The sequence below is a fragment of the Bufo gargarizans genome, chromosome 3 (genome assembly GCF_014858855.1).
Source record: "Bufo gargarizans isolate SCDJY-AF-19 chromosome 3, ASM1485885v1, whole genome shotgun sequence".
Classification (NCBI taxonomy): domain Eukaryota; kingdom Metazoa; phylum Chordata; class Amphibia; order Anura; family Bufonidae; genus Bufo; species Bufo gargarizans.
In genome coordinates, this window is record NC_058082.1 from 105000579 (window position 1) to 105020170 (window position 19592).

Genomic DNA, 19592 nt, shown 5'->3' on the forward strand with positions numbered 1-19592 from the left:
ATCCAGAGAAACGGATCCGTTATATATTTTTTTTCACATTTTTACCGGTCTGTGCATGCGCAGACCGGAAGGACGGATCCGGTATTTTCAATGTAAATAACGCCGGATCCGGCATTCCGGCAACTGATCCGGAATTTTGGACAGAGAGCTGCGGTATTTCCTCCATCCAAAACGCTGTTCAGTGACTGAACTGAGGAAATCCTGATGCATCCTGAACAGATTTCTCTCCATTCCGAATGCATGGGGATGAAACTGATCAGTTCTTTTCCGGTATTGAGCCCCTAGGACGGAACTCAGTGCCGGAAAACGATAGTGTGAAAGTACCCTTATCTGCGGTAAATGATATGGAAAGAGGTTATGCAAATAAGCTCTTAGCAAGCTCTGCCTTTAATGCCATCAGATTTAAGGTAGCTATCCTATAAGTCATTGTTCGACCTTTTAAACAGGCCTTGAGACATGACATCTGCAGACAGCTGTTTCGGGATGATTGCCACTCATCAATGCAGAGCAGAGAGAATAGTAACATAGTTTATATGGCTGAAAAAATACATTTGTCCATCCAATTCAGCCTTTTATCCTGCAAGTTCATCCAGAGGAAGGCAAAAAAAAACATGAAGCCAATTTTCCTCATTTTAGAGGAAAATAAATTCCTTCCCAACTCCAATCAGGCAATCAGGATAACTCCCTGGATCAACAACCTCTCCAGAAATCTAATAACTATAATCTGTAATATTGTTACAATCCAGAAATACATCCAGGCCCCTCTTGAACTCTTTTAGGGCTCTTTCACACCAGCGTTATTGTCTTCCGGCATAGAGTTCCGTCGTCGGGATTTTCCTAATGCATTCTGAATGGACAGTCCGTCCTTCAGGATGCATCAGGATGTCTTCCGTTCCGGAACGGAACGTTTTTTGGCCGCAGCAAATAGCGCAGCATGCTGCGCTTTTTGCTCCAGCCAAAAATCCGGAACACTTGCCGCAAGGCCGGATCCGGAATGAATGCCCATTGAAAGGCATTGATCCGGATCCGGCCTTAAGCTAAACGTCGTTTCGGCGCATTGCCGGATGCGACGTTTAGCTTTTTCTCAATGGTTACCATGGCTGCCGGGACGCTAAAGTCCTGGCAGCCATGGTAAAGTGTAGCGGGGAGCGGGGAGCAGCATACTTACCATCCGTGCTGCTCCCGGGGCGCTCCAGAGTGACGTCATCCATGCGCATGGGGCGCTCTGACGTCATTCTGGAGCGCCCCGGGAGCCGCACGGATGGTAAGTATGCTGCTCCCCCGCTCCCCACTACTACTATGGCAACCAGGACTTTAATAGCGTCCTGGGTGCCATAGTAACACTGAAAGCATTTTGAAGACGGATCCGTCTTCAAATGCTTTCAGTACAATTGCGTTTTTCCGGATCCGGCGTGTAATTCCGGCAAGTGGAGTACACGCCGGATCCGGACAACGCAAGTGTGAAAGAGGCCTTAGGGAATTAACCATCACCACGTCCTCGGGCATAGAGTTCCATAGTCTCACTGCTCTTACAGTAAAGAAGCCAGAGAGTACTGGTTTAACTGGGTCAGAGGCCTAGGTCAGGATTCAGGAGATACTATATCTCCTTATGGAGAGCTTCTAATTAGCTTGAGGAGTCTTATAGGACATACACGCTCCTCTGGAATTCTGAGAATAGGGTATGCAAATGAGCTAGCAAGCTCTGCCTCTAATGCCATCAGATGTTACTGACAGCAAAGTCACTTCTCACCTAAAGTCATCATTTCAGCAGAAGTCACTCTCATCATCCTCTACACTGTCACTTGCACGTTGCTTGCAGAGGAATGAAATCCCGACTCCCGTGGCACAGGACACTAAAGTTTCTCTGCTGGGCGCAAGGCAAGCCAATCAGCAGCAGACTCTGCAAGCACTGCTAATGCTAATTGGCCAGCCCAATGCCCAGCAGCGAGACAACATAGAGCGCTAGTTGTGACTCTAGCAGGTGCAGCGCGAGCCATTGATGATGTGCTGAGTGAAAGGAGCCCTAAGGACAGGTCAGAGGAATCAGGGAGCTGGAACCAGAGCCTGATGGGCTTTTTGTCCAAGACTGGGCCCCCTTTTTCCAGGGGTCCCATAGCAGCTGCATGGTCTGCCTCCATTGGAGGTACACCTCTGACTGTAACGCTTCATTTATTTATTTTTTATCAGTAGAATCTGTATAAGACACCATGCACACAAGCATATCCGTTTTGCGGTCTGCAAATCACAGATCCGCAAAAATATGTGTGGATGTGGTCCATGTTACATCCACATTTTTTGCAGACCCATTGACTTCAATGGGTATGTGGTCCGGAGATAGTTTCTGTCAATACAAAACTTTCCCCTATCCACAGAATATCTGGGACCACAATAACAATAACTGGATCCTGTGTCCCCTTATGGATGAAGTGGCAGGTTGAGCGTGCACATAGCTACTCTGTTCACTCTCTATGGGACGAGTGGAGATAGCCAAGTACAATGCTCAGCTATTTCCATAAGTCCCACAGACATTGAATGACGCAGAAGGGAACATGGTTGACCTACCATTCCATTTCTTTGTGGACACAGGATCCCTATTCTCATGATCATGGGGGACCCATCAGTCCCCACCGATCAGATATTTGTCACCTATCCTGTAGGTAGGGGATAAAAAAATAAGCTGAGCTGTAAAACCAAGAAAGGCCATTACTATCTGATCAGCAGGGGTCCGACACCCTGCACCCCCATCCAGTTGACTATGAAGATTCATAAAGAGGCTCAGACACTCCACTACTTAATATACAATGACTTCTTTATTAACTGCAAGGTATCAAATGTACAGTAGATGTTCTCATTAGGAGTCAGGGCACTGGTCTTAAATGTGGCCCTGTTGATGGGCCATTGACTTATGAAGAGTCTGGCCTTCAGCACTCAGGAGAGGAAAAAAAAACAGTGGAGGAAACCACTAGGGAACCATGACTGAAGGACTGCCCTTCCCCTAGGCGGTGGAGGAAATGGATGTCACGTGACAAGGACAGTAGATTTTGTTCTTGCATCAATGGTGAAAGTGCATTGACTTCTGCAGAGACCAAGCCTGGAATCTGCCTTTTGATCTAGCAGGAAACTCACTTCTTCGGTGAATACATCTGTCTGCGGAAAGTCCGATGAATGTCAAGTCCAATGGTTATTGCAGAGACCAAGCCTGGAATCTGCCTTTGATGCAGCAGGAAACTCACTTCTTTAGTGAATACGTCTGACTGCAGAAGGTCCGGTGGGTGAGTGAAGAGACCGAGCCAGAATCTGCCTCTTGCTGAAGCGCAGGTCATCTGATCCTGACATGTTGGCCACCATGTTGCTGACTTGTGGTAGAGTCGTCACCTCCAGCTGTATCCTATATTCATTGCCCCACTCTGGTACAGTGATCTGCAAATGCAAAAAATGTAACTAATTTAAGACTGAACATGAAGCAGCGGAAAATTACATGTAAGTGACACACAATTTACTCCCGGTCACTGCAAGTCATTGTAGACCCTTTAACAGTTTTAAACTTGGGCCCATGTTTCTAACAACAATACCAGCGTTTATCAGTGTCATTGACTATCATAGCAGTTATTCTTGTTCTGGGACTCACTGCTGTATCCAACATAAACAGAATTCACCTAATAATCGTGGGATGATTTAATTTCATATATTTTTTATAGGGTTTGGAGCTCAGTATTCCTGATACAAATCGCCAAAACCCCTGCTTTGTTACACACTTCTATAGTTAAAATTCTGTGAGTTATTGATCAAGGTGATCTACATATCAAGGTCAAGGTCATCTTTGTGGAGAATATAAACCCTAAATTATTCTGTCTCATCACTCTGGTGTCTCCAGAACTTGCCATCATATCTGTTATTAATATGAGCTCCTGTCATAAATCACATTACATTTTATGACTCCTGCAACAATGATCTTACCTTATTTAGGGATCTTTTTGGTTCTTAAGACCAATACCTTCTAGCAGAGGTCACTGGTAAAGATCAGGAGATGGTTTATTCTGCGCCTTATTTTGTCTCAGACCTCTGGTGATCCGATCTGTTGCAATTGCCTTCTTAACCCCAGGCTGTTTTTATTTCCACTGGTGAGCAGTGGATACCGCTGTGTGCAAGTTATACAGAAAACACCATAAATATCAACAAGCCAAAAAAACACAGATCATGAATATACCCAATGAAGATACAAGTTCGGTCCCTATCATCTCATAGTCTGACACATGTTCCCGGGAAACAACTACATGATAATCAGGTCCTAAGACTGAGTGAAAATGATAAATTTGGACACCCCCTCTCATTAATAGGTATAACTGTAGACACAGCAAAGTTATGGGGCCCATAGGCTGAAAGGCCAATGTTTGTGGGGTGTGATTTATCCCAGACCTTCGGTGGTTGTCTAAGTACTTACTACACATACATATATTATCACATGAGAAGACATTATTACAATCAGTACATTAAGATTATCAAACGTAGAAAAATCACTGGTTACTTACCGATACCAACAAGTCTATGGGTTCTAGACCTGTACCATGGGTCAGCGGTTGTAATCTGGGGTTGGGTAGAGATTGCAGCTTTGGTGGCGTAGAGGATCCAGGTCTGTTTCGGTAATATCAGACTTCTGGTCAGGGCGATTTCTTGGCACTTCCTAGACTCCACATGTCATGAAAGACATGGAGTCGCTAATTGACCTTTTTTTGGAAAGCCTGTGATATTAGATGGTCTGTCTTCACGTTGTGCTTGAAGATCGCTGTGGGTTCACCGTCATCTACCAGAAACTCAAAGGCAAATGCTATGGTGAACACCCCACAGTCATAGGTGTTTTTCAGGGGCTCGTTGACCACTACACTGTAGATGTTATTAATTTGCTTGCAAACAGATAGAGGCAGATTGCTGGTCTTGATGCTGTTGGCCACTGGGATGTTGCCATTTTTGAAGCAGGTGGTCAGCCAGTGCACCCTGTCCTCTCTTTGTAGTGGATTTGTACGGCCTTCTTTAGCACACTGTTCCCTGGAATGTTCCCAAACTGATTCTGAAGGAGATCCTGTGCCTTGTTAATGATGTCATCGTCCAGCATGCCGTCCTGGCTGCTGCTTTTCAGGATGGATAAGTGCTCTGGAGACAAGTTGTTCTGTGCTCTCCAGGTATAGGCCCTCTCCACTTGTGGTGTTCCCAGCTCTGGGCTTCCTACATCTTTGGTAGATGGAGCAGATGTGTTTTCTGACGCAGCTCTTTTGGCTGGTGGAAATGTCCTGGACTGACTGTCATTGGAGGTTAGTGCTTTCCTTTTAAGACTGGCTTTGGAAGCTTCACGAGATGCCTTCAAAGGGTCTTCAGCAGATTCAGCCATTTTCTTGTACAATGTTTTAAGGGTCTAAAAATTTAAAAAGGCAGCATCCTTTACTGCTGTGTCTTTTTTTTCCACGAGTCTTTCTATTAGAAGAGTATTTTTGTGTTGTGCCCACACTGGTGATTACGGAGGGGTTGTCCAAATTGTAGAATCCATTTAATTTCGCTCACCCATTGACACCAGAGTAATATGCAAGTGGTACGCAGCCATAATACAGCCCCAAAGTAGTCTATGGGGCCTTACTGTACCCAAGGGTGTAACTAGGCGCAAAATTTGGAAACACCCCAAGCAACCTCATCAAAACCTCTCCTCCCACACTGAGTTCTGCACCATTCAGGAGGAGGAGACAATAGTTTACTAATCAATGGCTGATGATAGCACCTCACCATGCCCTTATTATTGCCCCTCTCCTCTATCTACATGCAACAGATTCCTGATAGTCCTCTTCTCTCTGAGGGCTTGGGTCCCTGTAGTTTATAATCTTCTGTCCTTACTGTAACCTTATCATCTCTCAACGTACTGATCTTCCACTTACACACAGCAGCAAAATTAAACAGGCACTGCTGCAATGTAAAGCATCAGGGAGATATAGAACAGCAGACCAAGTTTATATGGAGACAGGACCCACTATGCACAATGCTGGCCCATGGGTAAATCCCCCGGTGGGCCCCAGAGCTAGTTGGGCCCCTAGTCTTCTACCCCCTACACAAGTGGTGCACAATACAGTAGACTTACAGCACTACATACATATATTCAATGTACAGCACCTCAACCAGCCTATGTTCATATAAAAAACTTGATAGATTATTAAAGAAACTCCCTAGTTTATTATTCTAGACACGATCAGAGCTGAGATTACTTTTAGGTATAGATAGGTATAGAGGAAAGCTAGCTAGTATCCTCTTTTCCCCAGGACCTACCTACCTCAAAGTTGCTGCAGGGACCCCCATATTCAATAATCTGGTAGATTTTTGCTGCAATGTGAGCAGGTAATATTTGAATGTATCCGTACTGTGCACCCCCAAAATACATTTTGCATTTTACTGGTGGGCCCTAGGCAACCCAGTCCGACACTGCTCACGCCGATTAGGCACTCTCCATAAGGAGATATAGTATCCCCTGTATCCTGACCTAGGCCTCTCAGCCAGTTAAACCAGTATGCTCTGCTGTGCCCTCATAAGCGGCAGTCACCCCCCAACAGCTGTCTGCAGATCTCATGTCTCAAGGTCTGCCTGTTTAAAAGGTCGAATATTGACTTATAGGATAGCTTCCTTATACCTGGTGGCATTAGAGACGGAGCTTGTTAAGAGCTCATTTGCATACCCTCTTCCCGGAATTCCAGAGGAGGGTTGTCTGGCCTAAAAGAGTCATGATGCCGATTAGGGACTCTCCATAAGGAGATATACTATCCCCCGGATCAACAACATAGTGTGTGGATCAGGGCTCATTTAGTAGATTTCAGTTTACCATCCATTGTTAATATAGTAGTTTGTCCGTTTGCATTCTCAGCCTCTTGGCTAAGATCAAGTGTAGTACATATCTGTTCTTATCAGTCCGGTCAAGCTTGCTCCCGGGCTGTAAACTCCTGTCCATACAGGGCATACCCGAGGGTTGCAGTGTGGCATGGAGGAGAGCAGTGAACCACAGAGCATCCCTAGCGTGTACGGCTTGGGTTTAAAGGTACCCTTGCTAGGTGACGAAGGGCTCTGATGGGTCGAAGCCATGGGTTGAGTTGTTTGGAAGCCCGAGGTGCAGAAGTGCCTGAACTCACTGGGGGTGGGATCCCACTGAGTGATGTCACATTTGCACGCACTTCACTTTCACACATTTGAACACACTCACCTCTCTTTGCTCGGCTTCGACCTTGACAAGATGAGGAATTTTCGGAATTCCGGCTGAATGTCCGGACTGTAATGGCGCACATTCTTTATTTAATTTTTTTGTTCACTGTGTGTTCACTTTCCACGTTTGCGTATACACTAGGATTTCTTGGGTTACGGTGCCCTTTTGGTTACCCCCTAGAGGTCTGGGGGGGTGTGTGGCCATCCTGGTTCCGCACCCCCCTGCAAAACCCCTTGGGCTCTCCCTCCGGGGAAAGCCTAGCCTTGTTGTTGAAGCTCTGTGCCAACACCTTGGGTGGCAGCCTAGGTGGTAGCCGGAGCATAGACTTGGTGTACCCTCGGCTTCGGCTGAGGGTTGTGTGGGTGAACCTGGCTGATGCTGGAAGTAGCCTGTTTTGTCTTGGTCCCTTGCAGGAGCCATAGGCCCGGAGGGAGTGGGATAGGTATATGGGGGGCCCTTCTCTTATGGAGAGGGCCTGTGATAGACCATAGCGTAGTGCACGTTTTTTGTGTGGCACGCTGTACGGGGGCTAAAAAGAAAAAAAAAAAGTTTGTCCGTTTGCATTTATTGAGCTGCTGACAAAAAATTGTTTTAATGCCTGCAGAAGAGATTTGCCAATTTGTCATCTGATCGGTGGGAATGTTTTAAATTTAACATGGCAATGATCAGGAATGATCTTGGGTAGGATCATTTGTTTGGCTCGTCCTTTAGGCTTTGTCTTATTATGCTACCTCTAAGGACTGTATTAGAGATGTACTTTTACCAAGATTATTAGTTTAATCACCCAGACTTGGATGCCGTGTTTATATGGTTGAACCTTTAAAGGGGACCTGTAACCTTCCCTAACATGTCTGTTTTTGCATTTCCCTCTTAATAACAATTCTGGAGCATCTATTCTTATGACTCTATGTTGTGCCATTAATTTATTATTCCTCCTAGAAGTTGATGTTACTAGTGGGGGTCTCCCTACACAGTTTGACACTGACATCAGTGATTGGATAGTGTCAGACTGTGCAGGAACACACCCCAACTGGCAACACCCATCTGGACCTTCACTTAGTTCATTTATTATTCCTGCTAGAAGTTATAAATAAACAGCATATCATAGAGCCATAAGAATAGATGCTCCAGAATTGTTATTACAAGGGGGATTGCAGGTAGTTACTAAAACAGACTAGCAATTTCATTTCCCTTTATATTATTTTCTAACATAATTTAATTTACTATTTGTCATTTATTTCAACAGCAACAGCTGGAGCTGTCCCAGCAGGAGAGGAATGATCTGATGAGAGTGAGACTTGCACTGGAGGAGGATGTGAACTCCCTTAAGAAACAAATCAAGGATCTTGAGGCTGCGCTGGAGACTTCAAACAACAAGCACGCCACTCTGAACCACCAGTACCAGGTATACATTTCATCATCTTATAGTATAAAGGGTAGCATATGTTGTATGCTGAAAGGGAATCTTTCACACCAATTTTGGACTATTAGATACAGTAATACATGTATAGTACTGCCCCCCATTACCCCACTGTCAACTCTCAAAGCTGCTCTGAAATACAAAGTCAGGACTGCTATGCTGTTCTAACATAATGGAGAGGACTCGTGTGCACATGCCCAGCAGTCCTGACAATGTATTTCAGTGCAACTCTGAGCGCTGACAGCGAGGGAACGGGAGGCAGTAGTAAAATAAAAAAAATGGCGATCTGGACCCCATATCTGCAGTACTACTAATGTATTACTGTAGAAAATGGTCCAAAATCAGTGTGACAGATTTCTTTCAAAGACTATGGACAACTTTCATATTGAGTACCTTGAGTAAGAAAGGTTGCACTGAGTTTAGGTTTGCAATCTTCATTTGTACATTCATTTTCAGGACCTCTGAAATTCAGCATGCAACTTGCTCCTAATTTCAGACTTTTTGAAGTGAATGGGTCCACATCCGACCCGTGAAAAATGTGGGACCCAAGCGACGGTTGTGTGCTCTTTCTTCCAGCAAAGGGGAAAAAAAATTACACACAGCAAAACTGAATTACGGTACATTTTTTAATGTGTTTTTGCCACACCTAAAACGCAGCACAGCCGCAATGTGTGGCAGTACCCTAACACTGACCGAAGGAAAGGGGAGAACAGAGAGCTGTCAGACACAGGAGCAGTGATCTCATAGACTTAGATTTAGTGCAAAAGCACCAGAGCTAGGTGAAAGACATACACACACTCTACAAAAGCAAAATGGTAGTAAATTGGTAATGATTCATGAATACTAATTATAAAGTTGCTTAATTTTGCATTTAGGAAGCACATGAACAGTAGAAAAAATTCAGGGCAGAGGTATCCATAGCATTTAAAGCATTCTTGTTTTAATTGTTACTAAATGCATCAATATATATTAAGGCTACTTTCACACTTGCGGTCAGGGCCGGTTCTAGGTGAAATGGGGCCCTGGGGCGAAAAACAATAAGGGGGCCCCCCCCCATGACACTTGATGATTTTTACAGAAGAAACTGTATATTTTGGGGCACAGTGTAGAGGTATACTGTATATTGTGTGGCACAGTGTAGAGGTATACTGTATATTGTGTGGCACAGTGTAGAGGTATACTGTATATTGTGTGGCACAGTGTAGAGGTATACTGTATATTGTGCGGCACAGTGTAGTGGTATACTGTATATTGTGTGGCACAGTGTAGCAGTATACTGTATATTGTGTGGCACAGTGTAGAGGTATACTGTATATTGTGTGGCACAGTGTAGTGGTATACTGTATATTGTGTGGCACAGTGTAGCAGTATACTGTATATTGTGTGGCACAGTGTAGAGGTATACTGTATATTGTAAGAAGTCCCCCAATAATGTGCCAGTGAAATGTGCCCTCATAGATGCCCCTTAATCATGTGCCAGTAGCCTCAGCCCCCCATTAACATGTGCCAGTAGCCATAGGCGCCCCCCTATCATGTGCCAGTACTATTAGCCCCCTTAGGGGCTGGAACCCTTGTCCTATTCACCGTTGGGCCCCTTTCACAGTGCACCCCCCCCCCCCCAGTATAATAAACATTGAGTGCCCCCCCAGTATAATAAACATTGAGTGCCCCCCAGTATAATAAACATTGAGTGCCCCCCAGTATAATAAACATTGAGTGCCCCCCCAGTATAATAAACATTGAGTGCCCCCCCAGTATAATAAACATTGAGTGCGCCCCCCCCCTAGTATAATAAACATTGAGTGCGCCCCCTCCAGTATAATAAACATTGAGTGCGCCCCCCCAGTATAATAAACATTGAGTGCCCCCCCAGTATAATAAACATTGAGTGCGCCCCCCCAGTATAATAAACATTGAGTGTGCCCCCCCCAGTATAATAAACATTGAGTGTGCCCCCACCAGTATAATAAACATTGAGTGCGCCCCCCCCAGTATAATAAACATTGAGTGCCCCCCCCCAGTATAATAAACATTGAGTGCCCCCCCAGTATAATAAACATTGAGTGCGCCCCCCCAGTATAATAAACATTGAGTGCGCTCCCCCAATTTAATAAACATTGAGTGTGCCCCCACCAGTATAATAAACATTGAGTGTGCCCCCCCAGTATAATAAACATTGAGTGCGCCCCCCCAGTATAATAAACATTGAGTGCGCCCCCCCAGTATAATAAACATTGAGTGCCCCCCCCAGTATAATAAACATTGAGTGCCCCCCAGTATAATAAACATTCAGTGCCCCCCCAGTATAATAAACATTCAGTGCCCCCCCAGTATAATAAACATTCAGTGCCCCCCCAGTATAATAAACATTCAGTGCCCCCCCAGTATAATAAACATTCAGTGCCCCCCCCTAGTATAATAAACATTGAGTGCCCCCCCAGTATAATAAACATTGAGTGCCCCCCCAGTATAATAAACATTGAGTGCCCCCCCAGTATAATAAACATTGAGTGCCCCCCCCAGTATGATAAACATTGAGTGCCCCCCCCCCCGTATAATAAACATTGAGTGCCCCCCCCCCCCCCCAGTATAATATACATTGGTGGCACAGTGGGCAGTGCCAATGAGGGTTAAAAAAATAAAATAAAAAATTAACTCACCTCCACCAATTGATCGCGCAGCTGCTGGTCTCCTGTTCTTTCTTTAGGACCTGTCAAAGGACCTGTGGTGACATCACTGTGGTCATCACATGGTACATCATATGATCCATCACCATGGTAATGGACCATGTGATTAGCTCAGTGACGTCACCACAGGTCCTGAAGCAAGAACAGGAGACCGGCAGCTGCGCGATCAATTGGTGGAGGTGAGTTAATTTTTTATTTATTTTTTTAACCCTCATTGGCACTGCCCACTGCGCCACCAATGTTTATTATACTGGGGGGGGGGCCTCACTCAATGTTTATTATACTGGGGGGGGGGGCCGCACTCAATGTTTATTATACTGGGGGGGGCCCACTCAATGTTTATTATACTGGGGGGGGGCCCCACTCAATGTTTATTATACTGGGGGGGGGGGCACACTGCGCCACCAATGTTAATACAAATGCAGGAAGTGGGTGCCGGAGTGAAATAGCCGGCACCCGACCTCTATGATAGGGGGCTACGATCAGCGGCAGTTAACCCCTAAGGTGCCACTCCCTGTCATAGAAGTCGGGTGCCGGCTATTTGATTCCGGCACCCGACTCCTGTATTTGTATTACAGGTCAGTTTTCATCATTGGTGGCGCAGTGGCCACAGCCCCTCCCCTCCTCCTCCCATGTCTCTTCTTATTGGCGGAGGTGACAGCAGCAGCACAGGGGGGAGGGAGAGAGCCCCCCCCAGCACAGGGGGGAGGGAGAGAGCCCCCCCCGCCCCCGCCTCTATGGAAGCGCCGACGCCGTCCCTGCCTATAGTTAGTTGCGGGCCGGCGCGGGGGGCCCCTAAGGACTTGGGGGCCCGGGGGCAATTGCCCCCCTTGCCTCTATGGAAGCGCCGGCCCTGCTTGCGGTAGCAGGGTCCAACAGGCTGTTTCCCCACCAGAACAGCCTGCCTGACCCTGCTGCCGCAAGTGTGAAAGTAGCCTAACCTAGAAATTTATTTTTTGGAGAGGAGGAGAATGCATCTATAGGTGTGAAGTATGACAGAACCATTATGTTTGCATTGAGGTGCAATACTAGATTTTCAATATTTGTTATATAGGCTAACATGGAGTGGGCAGGCAGTATAGAAGTTTGTAAAGGTGGTCGGCAACAGCAAATTTTCCCAACTCCACTTATATGTACATTTAAGCAGGCACGCAAGTTTTTCCAATGTGAAGAGAGAAATTAGCCTCTGTCAGACCCCTCTACTGAAAAAAGGATCAGTGTTGAAATCCAACATGTGCCATCCTTTCCTTTTCCCACAACCTCTTCTGAGTCTGGAGACCCCGCATTCCGGTGGCATTCGGGTGGCATTCGGCCACCATCTAGCTAACGTTTATAACACCCTGTACTGGGAGAATCAGGCCTGTCTGTCTTTATTTTATTTTTTTTTCTTCGAAACTGCATTTTTTTTTACCTGCCGAACTTACCCCTTATTTCTACTTTTTTTTTTTTTTACTTCTTCACTATGTTCTCTGCATCACTGCCAGGTCCCAAATATTTTGATGCTGAAATTGTCTATAACTTTTCATACAACTTTGCATAAACCAGGGAACCATAAGAAACTGTGTAATATGTGTTATCAGAGAGAAATGTCTCATATTATTAGCCGTTTACCTCAACTCCACCCATGTTAAGTTCTTTGCTCTTTGAAATATGCTTTGAATCCATCCAGGATGGAGGAGCTCTCACAGAAGGGTCATACAGTCCTGATCAAAAGTTTAAGTCCACTTGAAAAATGGCAAAAAATCATATTTAGCATGGCTGGGTCTTAACAAGGTTCTAAGTAGAGCTTCAACATGCAACAAGAAGAAATGGGAGTGAGACAAAACATTTTTTGAGCATTCAATTTAATGAAAACAACCAATAAACTGAAACAGGCTGTTTTTCAGCTGATCAAAATTTTAGGACCACATGCCTTTAAAAGGCCAAATCTGTGCAAAGATGTGGATTCATTGTCATTTTCTGTCAGGTAGTCACACGTTAGAGAGAAGATACGAGCGGCACTACTGCTTACAGCGGAGCGGTGCGCGTGTCCAGGGAAGAAGATCCACAGATAATGGTATAGTAAGGACCGGCACTCGCTATTGGTAGTGATATCAAATAAATTTAATGGTCACATACAAATGGTTAATGTGACGCGTTTCGGCTATTAGAAGCCTTTGTCAAACATGTCACACGTTGTGATGGCAAAGGCAAAAAAACTCTCCCTTTTTTAACTGCATGAGCAAGATCTCTCACAGCGCGCCATCGCTGCTGAGGTAGGACGCAGTAAGACAGTCATTTGGAATTTCTTGAATGATCCTGAGGGTTATGGAACAAAAAAGTAAAGTGGAAGACCCAAACAAATGTCCTCAGCACTGAGCTGGAGGATCCAGTTGGCTTTCCGTCAAGACACTGGACGATCCTCGACCCAAATTAAGGCCCTTACTGGTGCTGACTGCTGCCCCATGACCATCAGACGGCATCTGAGACTGAAGGGCTTCAAAAACAAAAAACTTCTTCAAAGACCTCGTCTCCTTGAACGCCACAGAACTGCTCGTTTGGACTTTGCAAGAGAGCACCAAACATGGGACATTCAAAGGTGGAAGAAAGTTTTATTCTCTGATGAGATTTTTTTTTTACCTTGATGGTCCTGATGGTTTCCAACGTTACTCGCATGACAAGCAGATCCCACCTGAGCTGTTTTCTACGTGCCACAGTGGAGGGGGCACCATAATGGTCTGGGGGTGCTTTTTACATCAGTGGAACAATGGAGCTTCAGTAAGTACAGGGGCGTCAAACGGCCGCAGGCTATGTCCAGATGTTGCAGAGCGCATTCCTCATGACTGAGGGCCCTCGTCTGTGTGGTAACGACTGGGTTTTTCAACAGGACAACGTTACAGTACACAATGCCCGCATGACAAGAGACTTCTTCCAGGAGAATAACATCACTCTTTTGGCCCATCCTGCGTGTTCCCCTGATCTAAATCCAATTGAGAACCTTTGGGGATGGATAGCAAGGGAAGTTTACAAAAATGGACAACAGTTCCAGACAGTAGATGGCCTTCGTGCGGCCGTCTTCACCACTTGGAGAAATGTTCCCACTCACCTCATGGAAACGCTTGCATCAAGCATGCCGAAACAAATTTTTGAAGTGATAAACAATAACGGCGGAGCTACTCATTACTGAGTTCATGTTTGGAAGTTAGATTTCTGTTTTGGGGGGGTTTAGTTTTTTTTGGGAGGTGTGGTCCCAAACTTTTGATCAGCTGAAAAACAGCCTGTTTCAGTTTATTCTTTTTTTTATTTTTTTTTATTGAATGCTCAAAAAATGTTTTGTCTCACTCCCATTTCGTCTTGTTGCATGTTGAAGCTCTACTTGGAACCTTGTTAAGATCCAACCATGCTAAATATGATTTTTTGCCATTTTTCAAGTGGTCTTAAACTTTTGATCAGGACTGTATTGCATATGTCAATACAAGTCTATGGAGAGGGGAGGGGGAAGAATGATCAGGAGCACAATGAGACACACAGACAAAAGAGACTTCAAAGCGAAATAGGAAATTTATATCTCAACCCGAGTGCTTTATTTACAACCATATAGGTCACTTTTTCTCTGTAAATGTCCTTCATCCTGTTGTTGCTTCTGAGTGATTAACAGAAGATTAGGAAGCAGATTCTCCTCTGCTTTCTGTGTGTAGTAGACGGAAGCTAGTCTACACCCACCATGTTTGGGAGAACTGCAAACTAGACACTCAGCATGCACAGGGGAAACTGGTAAAAAAAATGCCAGATACAAGTGATATAATGACCAGAAGTGTTATTCCTCATGTACACACACTGTACTATTGATTAATGCAAAGTCTCTTGAAAGGTTAGGTACGCTTGAACTTCCTGTCATTGCTGTTTCCACTGGGTTTCCTAATCAAACCCAGCATGCCTTGTGCTGCTGTAATTCACAGCACTAGCCCTGTGAGGAAGCATTTCTTCTCCAAGAAGGCTTCCAGTCTGCAATGTGCATAACGTCAGGTAAGATTCCCATACGTTGCATTTGACCAGAAGACAAGAGAAAGTGTCCGGAATGACTCTCTCACGTGACCCCATTATAGAAAAAGGAAATGGCAGTGCTTTGGACAGGTAGGTGAACCGTAGAAACCACTCCAGTCTGCAGTTCAGTACAGGGTCCAATGTTAACAGAGTCCCAGAGAACCTCTTTAAATTTAGCAACAAGGGGAATATGCAGATTTAAATTTTTATTCACGCAGATCTTCAACAAATGAATTTGCTAAGATATTGTTTCAATCACTTTACAGGATCTCTTCTTGAGAGAACAGATAGTAAGGGAAGAGCGTGACATGCTGAGCTGTAAGGAAACGGAGCATCGAGATCAGATTTTAAAACTTGAGGGAGATCTCTACATCATGAATGTGAAGCTGCTGGAAAAAGAGAAGGAGCTGGACATGTAAACCCTTGTTCTTTTTCTCTTTTATTTGTGCTCCCAAAATGGTCTTGAATGTCAAATTCTCATTTTTACTTTCACATGTTTGCTGACATTAAAATCATGTCATTCTGTCTATTAGCTGGATATATTTGCTAGTTATAAAGCAATATGTGCTATTTATGGTACTTTTAAGGTATAGTCACACATAGGGTTAGAGGTGTGGTTGAAATATAAAGGTGTTTCACATGTAAATACTACACCCACATACAAAAATCATTGCAAAAATCCATGTGTTTTTCTAATGTGGTTTTGGTGCAGTTTTAAGACCCTTTTGACCATTTGTCCAGTATTTAGAATATGCCAAAAAGGTGCCCATGCATTTTCAACAACTGTTGGCCTAAGGCTCTTTTAAGCCAACAGCTATGTCTCATGACTTCCCTATACATGATCAGATTGGCGGAGTGTGTATGTGATTTTGGTGCAGAGAGGGGGGGAGGATGCGTCCAAACTTATCTGGAGCGACTTATCTCCCAGGTGAAAGGACCTGATTCCTCCCTCCACAACATCATCTATCAGGGGAGAAACTGAGCTCCATATACACGTTAGCCATGTTCAGTAGTATAATATGTATGGGGCCTTTAACATATGTTAGCAGGTTAAGCCCTATTAAACAAGGCACACTTCCAGATATGGTTGATCCTGCTGAATATTTGGCATATTTCTGGTGTAGATTGTGGCATGAAGGCCCTTTGCACCGCAATCTGCAACTTTTACCCGCTCACGCCAGGTCTAAAAAAGTGGGAGTGGCAGGGAAGGGGATGGGTCGGGAGGCCCATCTCATTTACCATCTTCTACACCAGGTTTAGGTGTAGAAAATGGTCTAAATGTAAGACAGCAAGGAAGCCATCTTACACTTAGAAGCAGCGAAGTTATGTAGCGGGCGGCACCTCTTCATAACTCCGCTGGATCCATAGGGGATATTAAGATATCAATGACCTCATTGGAATTTCTCAAGACAGTTATTGTTTTAATCAGCAGTATCAGCCATACCAGACGGTATGCCTTGCTGAACAAGGATGATCTTGTACAACACAACTGTAGAAAAAAAAACATGGACTGCCCATCTGCATGTTATGCATCGATCTACTGCTGCAAAATTTATAAATATCATCATGAGGTTCTTGGTATACTTGTTATCAAACTGTGTAAGTCCACTCACCAACTTCACTGCAACCTCTTTCCAGTGGGCCCCAATCACGCAGCCCTGCCACAGCATAGCACTTGCAGGGGGGAATGACCTAGCAGCCTAATAGCACCTGTTTGAAATAGGTCACCATGAAGTTGGCTTATATAGTTTGATCTACATGTACACTAAAAACATCATGTTAAGTAAGGCCTCATGCACACTGCCATGTGCCGGCCGTGCCCATGCTGTGGACCACAAATTGCGGTCTGCAATGCATGGGCACCGACCGTGTGCTCGCTGTCTGCATCCTACAGTCCGCACCCCAAAAAAGTAGTGCATGCAGTACTTTTTAGCGGTCCAGAGGCACAGACAGGAAACCCACGGAAGCACTCCGTAGTGCTTCTGTGGGATTCTGATCCGTGCCTCCATTCTGCACCGCACCGTATCTTCCGGATTGCGGACCCATTTAAATGAATGGGTGCTCACACGGCCGGTGTCTGTGAATTGCGGACCCGCTTTTTGCAGCCCGCAGTACGGCACAGACTTGCTACGGTGGTGTGTATAAGACCTTAATCTGCACAGAATGTTAGACCTTCTCTATGATATGATTTTCCACTTTATGATGTCCAAATAGCCTAAAATGGCATATAGACAGGGGTAGTCCTGGTAAGACAGCCGCTTCAGTCTTTACAATTTTCTTAGATATAATTGATAATTATACAGTTTGCTCGGGAGATCAAGTTATCTAAACTTACACTACACTAAACAATGCATTGTTTTTCTATTTTTCTATTACTAGGCTTAGGACAAAACATTTGTCACTGGAAACAGAGAAGGACGAGTTAAAGCAACGTCTTAAAGTGGCAACATCCGAGTTGGAGCGCTCCCAGGTGTGTGTTGTATTATAGACTTGAGGGGCTTCTTCCCTGCCACTTCTATTCTAACGCTTTACTGACGTCTACTCTCTGGTGCCTCTCGACACACAGAAAATGACTGCTCAGCCTGAGGCGGGTCACTGCTGCAGCCAGTGATTGGCTAAGCAGTCATTTCCTTTGTGACTACAGGTGCCAGAAAAGAGAGACTGGATCAGTAAGAGGAGTATGATTTTGTTTTTAAGTACAGCATTCTGAAGCTTTTAGATGTAATTTTTATCAATCCAGTTAAAAAATGCACTTCTTTTTTTTTTTTGGGCAACTATCCCTATGCGATGTAACTGCAGCCTGTCTCCACTGCTTCCTGTTTGTAATGTTTCTCTCTGCCAGATCTTCCAAGCAGGAGGCAGCAGAGAGCAGTGTAAAGCTGTATCTCAAAGAATACACAGGAGATTGTGCATACAGCACACACAGATATAGTATAGGTAGCTAGTGAGTCATGGAAGTTTTATAACTTTGCAGCTAAGGCTACTTTCACACCCGCATTTTGGCTTTCCGTTTGTGAGATCCATCATGGGCTCTCACAAGTGGTCCAAAAAGGATCAGTTTTGCCCTAATGCATTCTGAATAGAAAAGGATCCGCTCTGAATGCATCAGTTTGCCTCCAATCAGTCTCCATTGCGCTCTGGAGGTGGACACCAAAACGCTGCCTGCTTGACGAAACTGAGAGAAACACAATGTAAGTCAATGGGGACGGATGCGTTTTCTCTGACACAGTCTGGCACAATAGAAAACGGATCCGTCTCCCATTGACTTTCAATGGAGTTTATGACGGATCCGTCTTGGCTATGTTACAGATAATACAAACGGATCTGTTCATGATGGATTGCATGCGGTTGTAATATTGTAACAGATCCATTTTTGCAGATCCATGACGGATCTGCCCAAAACGCGAGTGTGAAAGTAGCCTAACTATTGTACGGACTCACCTGCTATATCACTGCACTTCTGGTCTATGCACAGAGGGGCACACAGAGGGAGGGTAGGTGTCTGTAGGCTTCCAGGAAGGATTTGGTAGATAAGATTCTAATATAATACTGTAGTTCTTCTGCGTGGGGACTTCTCTGGAGAGCAAGCTCTAGATCAAAATGTATGGATGCAGTGAAACAATGCAAGATGAAACAATTGCCACTGTTGGAGTACTGCTAGTGATTTAGAATTATAGGACCAAAAAATGTACAGGGTCATCTTTAAGATCAACTAAATGGGACTGAGCTGCAAAATCTGGAAAAAGCTCCTCTCCATGTGCTGGAGCACTCTTTCATTCTGAAGATCGTCAGGTGTCTCTAATGCTGGACCGCTTGCCAATCAATTATTGAGAGCTTATCCTGAGGGAAGGCTATTAATCTGTGACTATCAGAAAGCACATTTAAAGGGGTATTCCAGTTATGTTACATTATCCCCTATCCAGAGGAACAGGAGCTGTGCTTCGCTAGCTCCGGAACTTCCATAGAAATAAATTGAGCGGCTGCGCGCATGCCCGACGGGGGGCTCCATGGCATACGGGGTCTCCATTCCTGTGATCCTTGGGGGGTCCCAGTAGTAGGACCCCGACCGATCTAATAGTTATCTTTTACTTAAAATAACTGGAATTCCCCTTTAAAGCAGCTTTTTACAGGGCTGATACTTATTATTGCTGTGTTCTCAAATCACCTACTTAAAAAAAAAAAAAAAGATTGGTACCATACCAAGCACTTTTCTACTGTGGCTCAATAGCCTAGTTCT

The 19592-nt window shown here is 44.8% G+C and overlaps 1 protein-coding gene across 1 annotated transcript in view; it reads left to right on the forward strand.

The window, feature by feature from the left end:
- The window catches only part of CALCOCO1 (calcium binding and coiled-coil domain 1), a 66910-nt gene that overhangs the window by 14637 nt on the left and 32681 nt on the right, over positions 1–19592 (forward strand). The window contains exons 5-7 of the mRNA XM_044284962.1: positions 8472–8630; positions 15622–15770; positions 17735–17825. Coding sequence (XP_044140897.1) covers positions 8472–8630; positions 15622–15770; positions 17735–17825 — 399 coding nt within the window. The remainder of the gene's footprint in view (positions 1–8471; positions 8631–15621; positions 15771–17734; positions 17826–19592) is intronic.